This window comes from Schistocerca serialis, chromosome 2 (genome assembly GCF_023864345.2).
Source record: "Schistocerca serialis cubense isolate TAMUIC-IGC-003099 chromosome 2, iqSchSeri2.2, whole genome shotgun sequence".
Classification (NCBI taxonomy): Eukaryota; Metazoa; Arthropoda; class Insecta; order Orthoptera; family Acrididae; genus Schistocerca; species Schistocerca serialis.
The window spans coordinates 782,106,860-782,120,828 of record NC_064639.1 but is presented as its reverse complement, the minus strand read 5'-3'; the positions used below and the strand labels follow the sequence as shown (position 1 = coordinate 782,120,828).

Sequence of the window (13,969 nt, the reverse complement as noted above, 5' to 3'; positions counted from 1 at the left end):
ACGGGTTGAGAGTCTCTTCCAACTTTTGTTGATTCGGACGCCTGACACAGCAGACGTTTGCCGGCAGAAGAGGGTCTTACAGCCAATGTAACTGGGGTTGTGGCTACAATCTGTTACGGTCAGCGATAGCCAGCGTACCCGCTTAGGGGTTGGGAACACTGAAGATAAGCGAATTTTGCGAACGCGGTAAGTCTGGTATCCGAGGTACCGTAGTTTTATGTTCTAAGAAACAAGTCGGAACCGGTACAGAATTTCGCCGTCTTGCACCTTATTAGCACTAATTAATTCTCAGTCCAGAATAGTTTCTCCACCCCTACCAATCAACAGTTGTCTATTCAGGCCTCGGTCGACGAATACACGCTTCCAATGTGCGTTCACGGCGATGTCGCCAAACACGGATGCGACCATCATGATGCTGTAAACAGAACCTAGATTCATCCGAAAAAATGACGTTTAGCCATTCGTGCACCCAGGTTCGTCGTTGAGTACACCATCGCAGGCGCACTTGTCTGTCATGCAGCGTCAAGGGTAACAGCAGCCATGCTCTCCGAGCTGATAGTCCATGCTGCTGCAAACGTCGTCGAACTGTTCGTGCAGGTGGTTGTTGTCTTGCAAACGTCCCCATCTGTTGACTCAGATCGAGACGTGGCTGCACGATCCGTTACAGCCATACGGATAAGATGCCTGCCATCTCGACTGTTAGCGATACGAGGCCGTTGGGATCCAGCACGGCGTTCCCTATTACCCTTCTGAACCCACCGATTCCATATTCTGCTAACAGTCATTGGATCTCGACCGACGAGACCAGAAATGTTGCGATACGATAAACCGCAATCGCGATAGGCTACAATCCGACCTTTATCAATGTCGGAAACGTGATGGTATGCATTTCTCCTCCTTACACGAGGCATCACAAATACGTTTCACCAGGCAACGCCAGTCAACTGCTGTTTGGGTATAAGAAATCGATTGGAAACTTTCCTCATGTCAACTCGTTGTAGGTGTCGCCACCGGCGCCAACCATGTGTGAATGCTCTGAAAAGCTAATTATTTGCATATCACAGCATCTTCCTGTCGGTTAAATTTCGCGTCTGTAGCACGTCATCTTCGTGGTGTAACAATTTTAATGGCCAATAGTGTATATCTGTTGCTGCTTGGAATGCAGGTTTTCTCTGCGAATTTCATTGCTGAAATCTTCTCGGGTTATCAGTCGAGCCGAAGCATCATGTTCTCGCAACGCCTCGACGAGTTTCCTGGCCTTGATCTTCAGGCGATTCTTCTCCCTTAGGTTAATGTTCGGCGGAGCCGACTGCCATTCGGAAAAGCCGGGTTCGATTCTCGGTGCTGTTATGAATTTTTCGGGGTGGGTGGACTGCAACGTAGTGCACTCAGGTTCTCCATGCCATTTGAGGTGCTACTTGACCATGTGGTGGCGGCATCAAGCTTTCTATCTCGACATTGGCCGAGATTGTGATGTTTGGCCTCCACACCGCATCCGCATAATACGAGGGGCGTTTGAAAAGTCCGTGCAAAGTCCGAGAGATGGCACCACCGGCGCGTATCGAGGTCATGTTCAGTTAGCAGCATCTTTGGAAAGAACGCACACCCTGTTTGTTATATTGGTCTGTTTCTTTGTGTTTGGCATTCGTGTGAATCAAGGAAGTCGAGTGATTGTGAAAAAAATGGACGAAAAAGAATTTCTTGTGGTGACTAAACATTACTTTATGAAAGACAAAACGCCTCAGGAGACGAAAGAGAAACTTGATAAACATTATAGTGACTCTGCACCTTCCATTAGAACAGTTTATTAGTGGTTTCAAAATTTTCGGACTGGCCGTATGGGCACAAGTGAAGTTTAACGTTCTGGACGCCCTGTGGAGGTTAAGACTCAAGAAATCGTTGATAACATCTATGATCTGGTGATGGAGGACAGAAGAGTTAAGGTGCGTGAGATTGCTAGTGCTTTGGGCATCTCGAATGATCGGGTATGGTACATTATAATTTGCATAAACATTTGGACATGAGAAAGCTACCCTTAAGATGGGTTCCGCAATTGCTCACACTTGACCGTAAGCTGAATCGTGTGAAGTGTTTGCAGCTGTTCAGGAAATATCTGCAGGACTTTAAGGGTCTTTTCGTCAATGTGGATGCATCATGGGTACAATACTGTACTTCTGAGACTAAACAACAATCAGAAGTATAGGTTACCAAGGGAGAATCTCCACCAAAGAAGGCGAAGACCATTCCTTCGGTCGGAAAGGTTATGGCGACTGTCTTATGGGATTCGCAAGGGATTATCCTGATTGGCTATCTGGAAAAGCGTAAAACTATTACAGGTGACTATTATTAATCGTTGTTGGGCCGTTTGAAAACGGAGCTACAAGGAAAACACCGGCGATTGGACCACAAAAAGTCCTTATCCATCACAACAATGCACCAGCACACACCTCAGCAGTTGTGGTCGCAAAATTAATGGAAATATGATTCCAACTCATTTCACATCTCATCTATTCTCCAGACTTGGCTCCCACAGACTACTGTTTGTTCCCCAATTTGAAGAAATGGCTGGCAGGACAAAGGTTTTATTCAAACGAGGAGCTGATTGCAGCAACTAATGGCTTTTTTTGCAGACGTGGACAATTCCTATTGTTCGGAACTGATCAACAACAGCGTTGCATGAGGTGTGTAAGTCTAAAATGAGACAATGTCGAAAAATAAAGAAAGATTACCCCAAACAGGTATGTAGTTTTTATTTTTGCATGGACTTTTCAAACGCCCCTCGTACCATTGGCTGATGGAGGACACGGCAGTTGGTCGGACGTGATTGGCCTGTTTGTGGTCAGAACAGTGGTGCTTGTCTTCATGTGAAGTGTCGATTTCACATTCAGTTCATTCCTTTTTAGCCTCTGGACAGCAGACTCCTCTGTCGAGGTTAAGGTGGATGGGTCAGTCTCTTGGCTATGTAAGAACAGTGTTGCAAGATGTTTACAACATGTGAAAAGCATTCTCTTTGGTCAAACTGACAAGTCTGTAGTGACTCAGCACAGTATCAACGGAGGACACAAAGTTGCCGTGCCGCAGCACGGATTCTGGGACTCGATCGTAAAACTATCAGTAAAAATAAGAATATACGACGATCTTGTCAGCACTTTCCATCTGAGGTCAGCAAAAATTAGTCAGCAGCGCTTTGATGTGAAAGCAGTGGAAGGAATAAGTAGACAGCAACAGGACTTGGCACCTGGTCCTCCCACCACCCTTTTAGGGTCCCTCCCACCACTGGCTACTTGTTGGGCCCTCGGAAGACATTTTTGTGGTTCAGCAGCTATAAAGAAACGAAGTGGGTGTGAAACAGATACTTTGCCTGAAGTCAATAGGTAAAAAACACATCAAAACGTAGTGACAATACGACACCACAACTCTGCTGAAAACTCAAGAAAATTTCATCAGTATCTTTTGTTTATTTTGAAAGTAAGTTTTGTCCCTCTTCCTAAGATTCATTCAATATCTGTAATGTCGTTTTTATTTATTCTTTCTTATTTTCTTTTGACAGATAACATAAACTTTGCAAATTATATGAATAATAATATATTTATAAACTTTACAGCTGAAAATGATTGATGAAACGCATTAAAATCAAACGTTATGTCTTAGCAGAATAGTTCTCTTACCATCTGTTCAAAATATGATAGAAAAATATACTCCAATATGCTTTGTAAGTCATTATTACCGAATTAATTTATGAATTCTTATGAAATGTTTATAGAAGAATGTAGAACAAACAGTAAAATCGTATGTACCTTATTTTCAACAGTAATTTTCTCTCACTTTTCCAGAAATCGTTGACGAAATGCAGAAGAACAAAGGCTTATTACCTGATGAGAGTTCAGTTGCGCAAAGGGTAAGTGTATTTAACAATTCCGTAAGACTAAACATGCATTATTCTATTAAAAAGATTGTGGAAATCAGTTAAGATGCTATCAAAATTAGAGCCGAATTTTTAAAGTATAACTAGAGGTAGCCATAGATTTCGATATTGTGGTTACATTTACAAACAGTTTTAGTACTTAAGAGTCCAAGGATTAACTAATTCACGAAACTAGAAGTTCAATAAAATAAATTTGTTCGACACAATATTGAAATACTTACCTGTTTTACTGTTAAATGACTTTGCAGTATAGTAGAGTTAATGTTCACAATTGATGAGTTGCAATTAATCATCACACATCACAAGACTTTGTACCTCTAAAGATGAAAATGTGTTCATGTTTGATGCCTACCATTAAAGAACCAATTATAATGGAAAACATTTGTATTCTCAGTAATAATGTCTGCTCTCAATTACTTAAACATCGTATGCAAAAGTATTCTCAGTAATGTACTTCTTGAATTATATCGATAAAACATCAGTACATTGGGAGGTTGCAGCTTCTTGATGGCAGGTTCAAACGTATTTTGATGGCTGTTTCATATGCACTTTATATAGTCCTGTGGACTCTTAATGGCATGTGTATCTTCTCACAGTTGTTAGTCGTTTATGTGTATCTTCATTTCATTATCAGTTTCTTTGTGTGGATGAGGTTCTATTTGCTCATAATTTTATTTCCAATTCCTGAAAAATAAGCGAAAAGCTCCAGTTTTACATAACCCAAAGCATGCAGTTATTTCACCCCAAACCACCCGATGGTTCAGAATGTGTGTGTCCACATTTCACTTTCCGCTATGTTCTACTAAAAGCTAACTTCAATGACATGTTACTTGTAAATCACTTGCATTTGCAGCTCATCTTGAGTCATGGCGATAAAATTAGGAAGCAATGACACATGAAAAATCAATAATCGTTAGTGATGGTAGGTAAGGTTAACTTGTCTGTTGCAAAAGTGAACTTCATATTACTGTCAGGTTGCAAGACAAGACGTTAAAATGAATGTGATAAAAGCAAGCCACGCTACATGAGTAATTCGATCTGTGATAAGACTTCTAACTTCAAGAATTGGCAATACTTGTGAAATTCTCGATCAACTGTGTAAAAAATTCAGGCCTACCGCAATGAGAGAAAGAAAAGTGAGATAGCAGTGTCACGATTTCAAGACATCGCGTTAAAATTTTCACGATGGACAAAAAATTTGTATACCTAATGTTCGGATTGATCATATCTTTGCGGGTGTAAATGCGGAACTGGAATAGAAACATCAATAAGGTAAGAAGTATTTACCAATAGTTTCCATAAATTTATGTATTTCCATTTACGTGGGACTCTTAACTGACACACCAAGCTTTCACTTATATTCTCGATGGACGCCTCAGCTGTACTTTTGCATGCGCCTGCAAGCGCCACAAATGCAGTTACAATATTTGGGTGGGAGATATTTATTATATCCGTTATATTAATATTGTGTTCTCTGATTTCTGTTTTCCTTGAAATTTCAGACTGAAGTGAGTCTAAACAATATCAGGAACGTGGGGAACTTGAAATCACACTGAAAAACTAAGCCCCTAATAAGATTTATATAGAATGTTTACATAAACGTTTTGAGGAATCTTGTGTTACCATGTAAGAAAAGTTAATTGTTTAATCACTATAGTTACGCAACCCATGTATTCAGAATCGTCAAAGCAACTTCGGCATGGAATGCAGGGTTTTTCAGAAAGATGGAGCCCGTTGGATTAATTTTTGTTTCATAGTTTTTAAATTAGACGTTAATAACTTACGTACAGTGTCCATCGGTAGACCAGAATTGTTTCAATAGGTTGAACGTAAATTGGCTCTTTTGCCAGCCGCACAAACGTCATATGATTTGTGGTCAACAGATAATGGTGACCAGATAGTAAAAGCCAAGTCTCTTCCTATACAACTTATGTAACTATTGCCATCCAAAAAAAAAAAAAAAAAAAAATCAGAGCCAAATTGATAAAACGCCCATGAGGACAGAACGCCATGTCACAATAACGTTGACCGGTCAGTGTCGTGTTTAAGGATTTGGAGGTAAATACGTCCGTATAATGTCATACCTCTACACCATAATACCCAGATCACTAGAACGATCATGTTCGACAGTGTTCTTGGGTGCATTGGGTACGCTCATGTGGCGAGAGATGTGTACATGTAATGCTGAAACTGCCTCGAGGCCTACGTCTTTTGGTGTTCTGTATGAAGGTATGAGTGTGTGAGAGAGTATTCCAGGGTTGCTGAGTATAACTTTTTATATTTTCCCTTTGGTGCATACTTTTCACGCATTCATATTTAACTAGTTGAGTAAGGGTGTTAATAACCTTGCTTTGGAATGCCTTTAAATACCATTGCCACCAGCATTCATTTATCCCAAAGAGAAGAATTTTCTTTATACATTATTTATCCTTCCCTTTCACTTGACTGCAAAAACAGAGAAATCGTTTTGTTTGTGTATAACTTTTCTTTCTTTGGTTTGTACTAAACTATGTAATTGATAGTGTGAGTCATAAAAACTAGTATTTCATCTAACTTCTCGTGAGTTTTCTGAGACACGTTTTTTGTTTCAGTGTTTTCAAGAATGCATGGCTAAAGAGATGGGACTGGTAAGTTAATACACAGTGTGCACTGTGTAAGTAATTCATATAAAAGGTTCACACAAGCCGCAGAGGATGGTTAATTGATAGACGAAGTCTGTAGGTTAATTTTGTTAATACATTATATAATGGTGACAACAAGCTGAACTGAAACCTTAAAGACTGAAATGAAAATACTAACATTCACAATAAAGGGGATTTTGGTGCAAAAGAAGGGCATACAATTAAGAACATGTCATCAGTGGAGAAATTCATATACAGCAACTGAAAACACAAAACTGAAAAGTGATCCAAAACAAAAACATATCAAATGTTCATCTTTAACTCGAAAATGATCACGTGGAACTAAAATTTTAATTTTTGCTGTTTGTTATTAGAATAAAGAGAACTATATATTACAAAATTTCATTGAAGGGTAGTATGCCATATTAAATTTAATGTTTTCCTTGTCATAGGAAATTAAGGTCATACTCATCTACACGAAAATTGCAGTACCTAACAAAGGTGATTATGTTCACAGTGAAATATGTTGCATGTATGAAGAGAAAAGGTGTGGTTAGAGTCTGAAGGAAACAGTAACAGGAACGTGGTAGAAGACGCCGACTTAAACTAAAATTATTTGTGAACATTTTCAGTAGGATAAGTGAGAGTACATTGGATATTTTGAAGACAGACGATTAAAACAACAAAATCATAAATAAAATGAAAGAGATTTATGTTTGGTCAACACCACACTTAATTCAACATCAGTTGCCATGGTTACTAACAACCAATTTTACAAGCATTTCCCATTACTTTCAAAATTTTGCACTGTACAAGAAGTTGATCAGAAACACATATCCTCAATAATGAAAATAACAGCGTTCCAAAATTAAATCCAAGAGAGACAGGTAAAGCTATTCCAATAGAGAGATAGGAAATTGCCTATGGGGATAATCGTCTGGCAGTAGAGATAAACTGGAGGAAGCTACAAAGAAGGATTACACAACGGTAGTTTCAGAATACTTGCGAAAGTAGAAAAATCCACAAAAGTTGAATAGTTGAGTAACCATTCCCCTTAATAATAACGGAGACAGGCTATATTTAATAAACTATTATTACACAAACAACACCTCTGTAATGTTCATGGCATTCACTTAAATTCCAACCAACTGCAAAGAAAAATCACAAGCTTTTAATGAAACATATGAAAAGGCTTCAGTGCATACTATATAATGACCCATTTGCAAATCGTGAATGAAGTCATAAATTAGAGCCATTGTTGAGTATTAGTGCTGTGACTAGGGCAGAAAGCATTTAGGTAGAGCTTCGAAATCAGTTTCAACTGAGTTTGTTCTAACAGCCCTTTAGTGACACGACATTGATTTAACCTATATTAGTAACTGATAATATAAACGTAACAGTGTCACAGATTTCATTAGACTTCATAAGCATAGTGATATTGAGTAACGAAAGAGGAGTAAATCACGCAAGGAGATCTCATTTCAATAAAAATATTCTCTGCAATTCATCAGGATGACTTTAGATTTTTAAAGGTAGGCAAAGTTGAGCAAACAAAGGAATAAACGAATCACTGAGAACCCACCTCCCTTTTCGGGTAACATTACACAGTTTGAGTCTAGTGTAGGTAGATTTAAGCAAGAAAGTAATACAGCAACTTAATACAGCCAGCTTGAAAGTAGGGCTGAACATGAATTACAATAAAACTAAATCAGTTTTCAGTGAACGCATTGGAAACATAGCATAAACAACCAATTATATCATAGTGCTAATTTATAAGTTTTTTTATATTTGAGACAGCTGAAGACAACAACAGAACGAACATTGAGAGTAATAAAAATAGGAGTAACATCGGCATTAAGTGCTTGTAGTAAACAACAGTGTTTACAGAATTAGTTTATGATGTGACTTAAAAGTAAAGTTTATTACCTGTGACTTATCAATTACAACTACTGGCACTGAGACATGGACTTTTTATGTGAAAACAAATTATAAACTGAGGTTTACAATATAGCTAACAAAGAGACATACGTTGGAAATTTCTAGGAGGGTTAGGAAAACATTCATATGGTCCGGGAGTTGGAATGGTAGGTATAATTATGACTGTGATGAAAATGAAGTGCAGGTGGGAGGGACATTTAGCCATGTGAATCGGGGTGTATGGTGAAATGTAGCTCTGTGGGAAATCGACAGATAAGAGCAGCCAAAACACCAACTTAACCCGAAGTGGGTATATGATGTCATGAAACAAGATGCAGCAACAGCAGTGCCTATAACTGAAGCAGTTCTTCATACATCAGTAAATGTGAAGTGAATGATAATAATGATAACAACAAAGATATATTTGTCAACACATCTCTTATATTGATATTTAACTATTTTCACATATTTCTTAGATATTTGTCTCAGATCTGAATATTCCCATGGATACATACATAAACTTTCTTACGAGTTCTGTTGTCATATAACGGAATTTCCATCATTTTCATTGGTTTTCCATCTTGATATTATTGGTTAAATCGGATATAATGTTTCACATTGTGAGATACGGTAACAAAAATCGTAGAAAACGCCAGAAGGCAAATATAGAGCAGCGTTTATTTAAAATACAGCTGTAATTGCTGTGAAGAAAGAAGGCATGGGGTAAGTGGATGACGACAGTACGTGTAGAATTGAAGTACAATGGAGATTTTATTTGCGGACCATTGAAATTTGAACACTAGAAATTTTTGATTTCATGAACTTCGCGTGGTTTCACATCAATAGTGTAAAGTATATCTGTGTAAGGAGAGACCCAAAAGCACGAAAACAACATTTTTCGCCAGATGATAATGTTTCAGGGAAGTTCCCCCATCCCCCGTCTCCCCCAAACTTATACTTGTATGGAAGTGAGCACTCATTTATTGACCTTCAAGCTGCCATTTTTCTATGGTGGAACCATAGCTCTGCTCAGGAACCAGAAAATTTGCAAGCTTATTCAACACAGAGATCTATATTCTGAGAGAGACATTGAAACGTAACAACGAACTGGAATGTTCCTAGCTACAGTATTCTTTGGTACCTTTTGCAGGACTCAAAACCAGAGTTGGCCAATCAAACAAAATAGCATGCCCACCGAAAATTTTACTGTTTGCCATGGAAGATACCTGGTTCCAAAATAAACTCAGTCTGCTCCTACTTCTAAAGTTGGACACTTCAGAATTTGCTATTTTAAGATTTTGATCATCAACATAACTAATGATAATTTGTCAGTCAGTTCTGCAAGATACCTGGTCCATTCCATGCTCGATGCAACTTCTGCTGGCTGTCGATGCTGGCTTCTTCCACCCTCAGTCTTAATGCCACATGTCACCAAATGCACCAAGCACCAATCGTCGCCCAGTAATGTTATACACTGAAGTACCGCGGTAAACGCTCACGTGTCATTGTTCAGTGTGGCACTAATCACTAACACTCAAGGTGGTGACCTTGATACAATTATTCAAACAATGCGTACTTTATATTATTTTTAATATTAGTTTGTGACATAAAAATGGAAATTGTTTTTGTTAAAATACTTCAGAGTAAAGTATTAACACTGTTAGGAGTAAACTATTAATTTAGCTGTTGACAAAAATGGGCTACTCATAAGGAAAGAAAAGCAGTTATGGTTTACTGTAATTACGTTACTGCAGCTGCCGCATTAAATCTATTTTTGCCACAACGTTTTCAGTATTTTGGTTGGAGTCACTTCAGACCGTAACGCTTGAAATCTCTTGTATCAAATAACTGATGAAAGTAGTGAATATTAGCTCCATGATCTGAAAAAGTATAACGAATCCACCCTGGTATAAATAACTTGCCCAGAATCGCTAATTAACGTACGTGACAAGATCTCTCGCACAGTGTGCACATCACCCCATTTGCAGTTAATTTGTATAACTTCCTGTCCCCTCAAAACGCTATGTACTTTTACATGCTGGTTACGTTTAACGTACCACTGCTATAGTACACCACAACACGAATGGTTTTCGACTCAGTTTCCCAGCCTGGGATTACTATTTCACTTTGATTCATTTCTCTCTCTTCTTCAACGCTGAATTCCCTTGGAGTGCGATCACTTCATTTCCACTTTCTCTTCTGGGCCTCCTTTTTGGCCTCTAGTCGACGATCCCTCAAAGATGCTATGCGGAAATGGTCAGCCACCGTAATCCATCAATGCTGATCATGCATTTGCTGAAGATGATCTGTTAATTGCTTACGTTTTACGACCGACATCTTCTCTGATGTATTGGTTCTGCATCGCTGCCACACATCAGATCCGTGCTACTGTGATTAATTTGAGTACATTTTCAGGCTACTCGGAATTGTCTGAATGCGTCCTTCGTCCTGTGAACACGTCTCCGATCACCTTAAGCTCCAAAATATGGTGTGAAGCATTTGTTCACGTAACAGATCACTTCGGTCTGGTAGCGTGAAGCTCCGCATTGTGCACTCTTCCGCTTTTTTTAGGCGGCGGTTACTTGACCTGAAAAAGTGATAAGGAAGGCTGCAATGGATATATGTGATTCTTCACAGTAACTTCCAATGCTTTCAGAAGTTACTGTGAAGAATCACATGATATCCATTGCTGCCTTCCTTATCAACAGGGACAATAGCGTTCAAAATAGCATGTGTATGTTCACATCTACATACCGGTACACACGTGGTCAGACATTACACGGTGCGTAGTGTCACTACTTGTCATCTCCTTTCCGCTTCCAATCGCAAATGCAGCCAGAAAAAGAAAACGGCGGTCCATATGCTTTCATACGAGCCTTGATTTCTCTAATCTTGTCTTCGTGGACTTTATGCTAGACGTATTTTGGTAGTTGCAGGATCGTTCTGAAATCAGACGCAGATGCACGTTCTCGAAACTATCTCAACACTGTTTTGGAAAAGATGGTCACCTTCTCACCAGGTATTACCGTAGTCGAACTTTCGGCTACCCACAACCGACCTTACGTGCTCGTTTTATTTCATATCACTTAGCAACGCCATGACTGAGTCAAGCTGCACACCACTAATACTGTTTTCCAACAATGCAGAACGCTTTTCCTGCTTATTGTATTAACTTATATTTTTCGATATTTAGAGCAGGGCGCCCCTCACCATACCAAATAGAAATTTCATCGCTGTCACCCTGCGTTGTGATACAATGCTGTGAACTTCAGCGTCGTTTGCAAACACCTCCATAAACCGACGGTGGACGGGGTATGGGGCGAATCGCGCCTTCACACGGGGAGGAAGGTTGTTGGGGGCGAAAAAATCTTGAATTTTAATTCCAAATGGATAAACTAAACAAGTCAATGTAAGTTGTGCACCCATGAAGAAGTGAGAGAATAAGACAAAGGAAGAAATCATTCACTAAATCTGGTGTCTTACTGGAAATTCTTTACGGTGTTGTGAAACAATTGACATGTTAAGTAATGGAGCTGGTCACCTTGGGTGAGTCTTTCGATATAGCAAAACTTCCATTGACAGTGTTGCCAACTCAGCTAACATGCACCTACAAAACACTTGAAATTTAGCTATGTCAGCATGAAAGCCCCCACAGCAGCGCTTAACTTTATAGTAAATACATAGAAATAAATGTGAGAATAGAATGGCCTAACTTTTCCTATACCGCAAACTTGAACACCTATAGCAACATCCCCGAGAAAAACACTTTTTAGCAAATAAAGAATAAGCAAGACAGGCACTGCCTTTCAGATGCTATAATCTTTTGAATCCAAACATTGCACGTGTACACGTGGAAAATTACATGAAATCCTTCCCCCAATACTCCCTGTCCCTAGGATCTGTCATTAATACAATTCATATTCCCCTTCTTGCCACGCTCCTGTAAATTTCTTTTCTGCTTCGCCTGTAACGTCGTTTAAGTTTTCTCTCACCCCCTTTCCTTTCTCGGTTTGACGACAAACAGTTTTTTCAATCACACTGAAAATACGTACCAAATCTCACTTTGGAAGTGAAGCAAGTTATCGACAATGTACACGCTGATTATCCAGTTTCGTCGTATTTCGCTCTGCGTTTCAGCATCTCTATTTTTGATTTAACTGTTACTTTTCACTACAACAAATGACTGCTTTCAAAACTGCTTTTATTGAGGAATAAATCGTGGTCGTGGCTTATGGGATAGGATAATATCACCTTTTCGATATCCGACCATAGCCGGTTTTCCTTTATATACTACAAAATCAAATGGCTCTGAGCACTATGGGACTTAACTCCTAAGGTCATCAGTCCCCTAGAACTTAGAACTACTTAAACCTAACTAACCTAAGGACATCACACACATCTATGCCCGAGGCAGGATTCGAACCTGCGACCGTAGCGGTCGTGCGGTTCCAGACTGTAGCGCCTTTAACTGCTTGGCCACCCCTGCCGGCTTATATACTAGAGACACACCGGCTGATACACAGCTATAGTCAATAATTAAAGCATTTGTATGTAATCAATGGTCCTACGATTTCCACTTTTTTTCCAACAGAAGTTCCGACTACACCGTCAAGACACCGCTGAGCTGTGCTAGCTCTTGGGGGTCTCTCCCCGTACGCTCTCCTCTCGTCGGATAACGAGAAGTGGACAGATTTTAGTTATGCGCTCTGTTTGACATTCATTTTGGAGTTATAACTCAGACTGTATTACATTGTTAACCTTAAAAACGTTTCCACGTCAAAAAGATGTATGTGTAAGTGTGAGATGTGAAAATAAGATGTCATTGATGAACGACATAGTGAGAAAACGCTGAATACGTCCGAAAATGCATGGAAGTGGTGGGGCTGGGGGAAGGAGGGGGGTGGGGGTGGGAGGGGGGGAAGTGAGGGTCCGGTGCGAGAAATTTTCGTGTCAAACGCTTGTCGGAAATCTATAAATACTGGACCGACCTGTTGCCTTTCACCCACGATTTGCAGAATGTCGCACCAGAAACAGAAAAGTTGAGTTTCTAACGAGCGATAATTTATACATCCATGCTGATTTGCGGGCGGAAACTGTCTTTCTCAAAGACATTTTTTACTTCGAAGTTAAAATTTGCTCAAGACTTTGCAGCAGTCTGGTGATACTGATGTCACGGATGTTCCTATTCTGCATAATTATCTTCTCCAGGATTGCGAAGGGTCTCATTGCCTCCCCATACTTGGCTTCCGTTAGTGGAACAGAACGGATTTCCAGAATCCACAAACTCATCTCCCTATGTTTAAAAACCAAACTAATTTGATTAGGTTTTAAATTACTCTTATAGTGTCAGTTCTCCCAACTGGATCGAACAGATTTTAATCACGGATTAGGAACGGTGAAATAAAAGACTGTTGAACTGAAAATTTGAGTCTCACAATGAAGTTTGCTTTGATGGATCAATTGAGAACACGAAGGTTCAAGCTTGAAGCCTGTACCACCACATTAT

At 39.5% G+C, this 13,969-nt stretch overlaps 1 protein-coding gene across 1 annotated transcript in view; it reads left to right on the top strand.

Annotated features, from left to right (window-relative positions):
* Positions 1-13,969, top strand: part of LOC126455708 (uncharacterized) — a 91,858-nt gene that overhangs the window by 65,111 nt on the left and 12,778 nt on the right. Inside the window, exons 3-4 of the mRNA XM_050091476.1 lie at positions 3,834-3,898; positions 6,517-6,552. Of these exons, the coding sequence (XP_049947433.1) occupies positions 3,834-3,898; positions 6,517-6,552 (101 nt within the window). The remainder of the gene's footprint in view (positions 1-3,833; positions 3,899-6,516; positions 6,553-13,969) is intronic.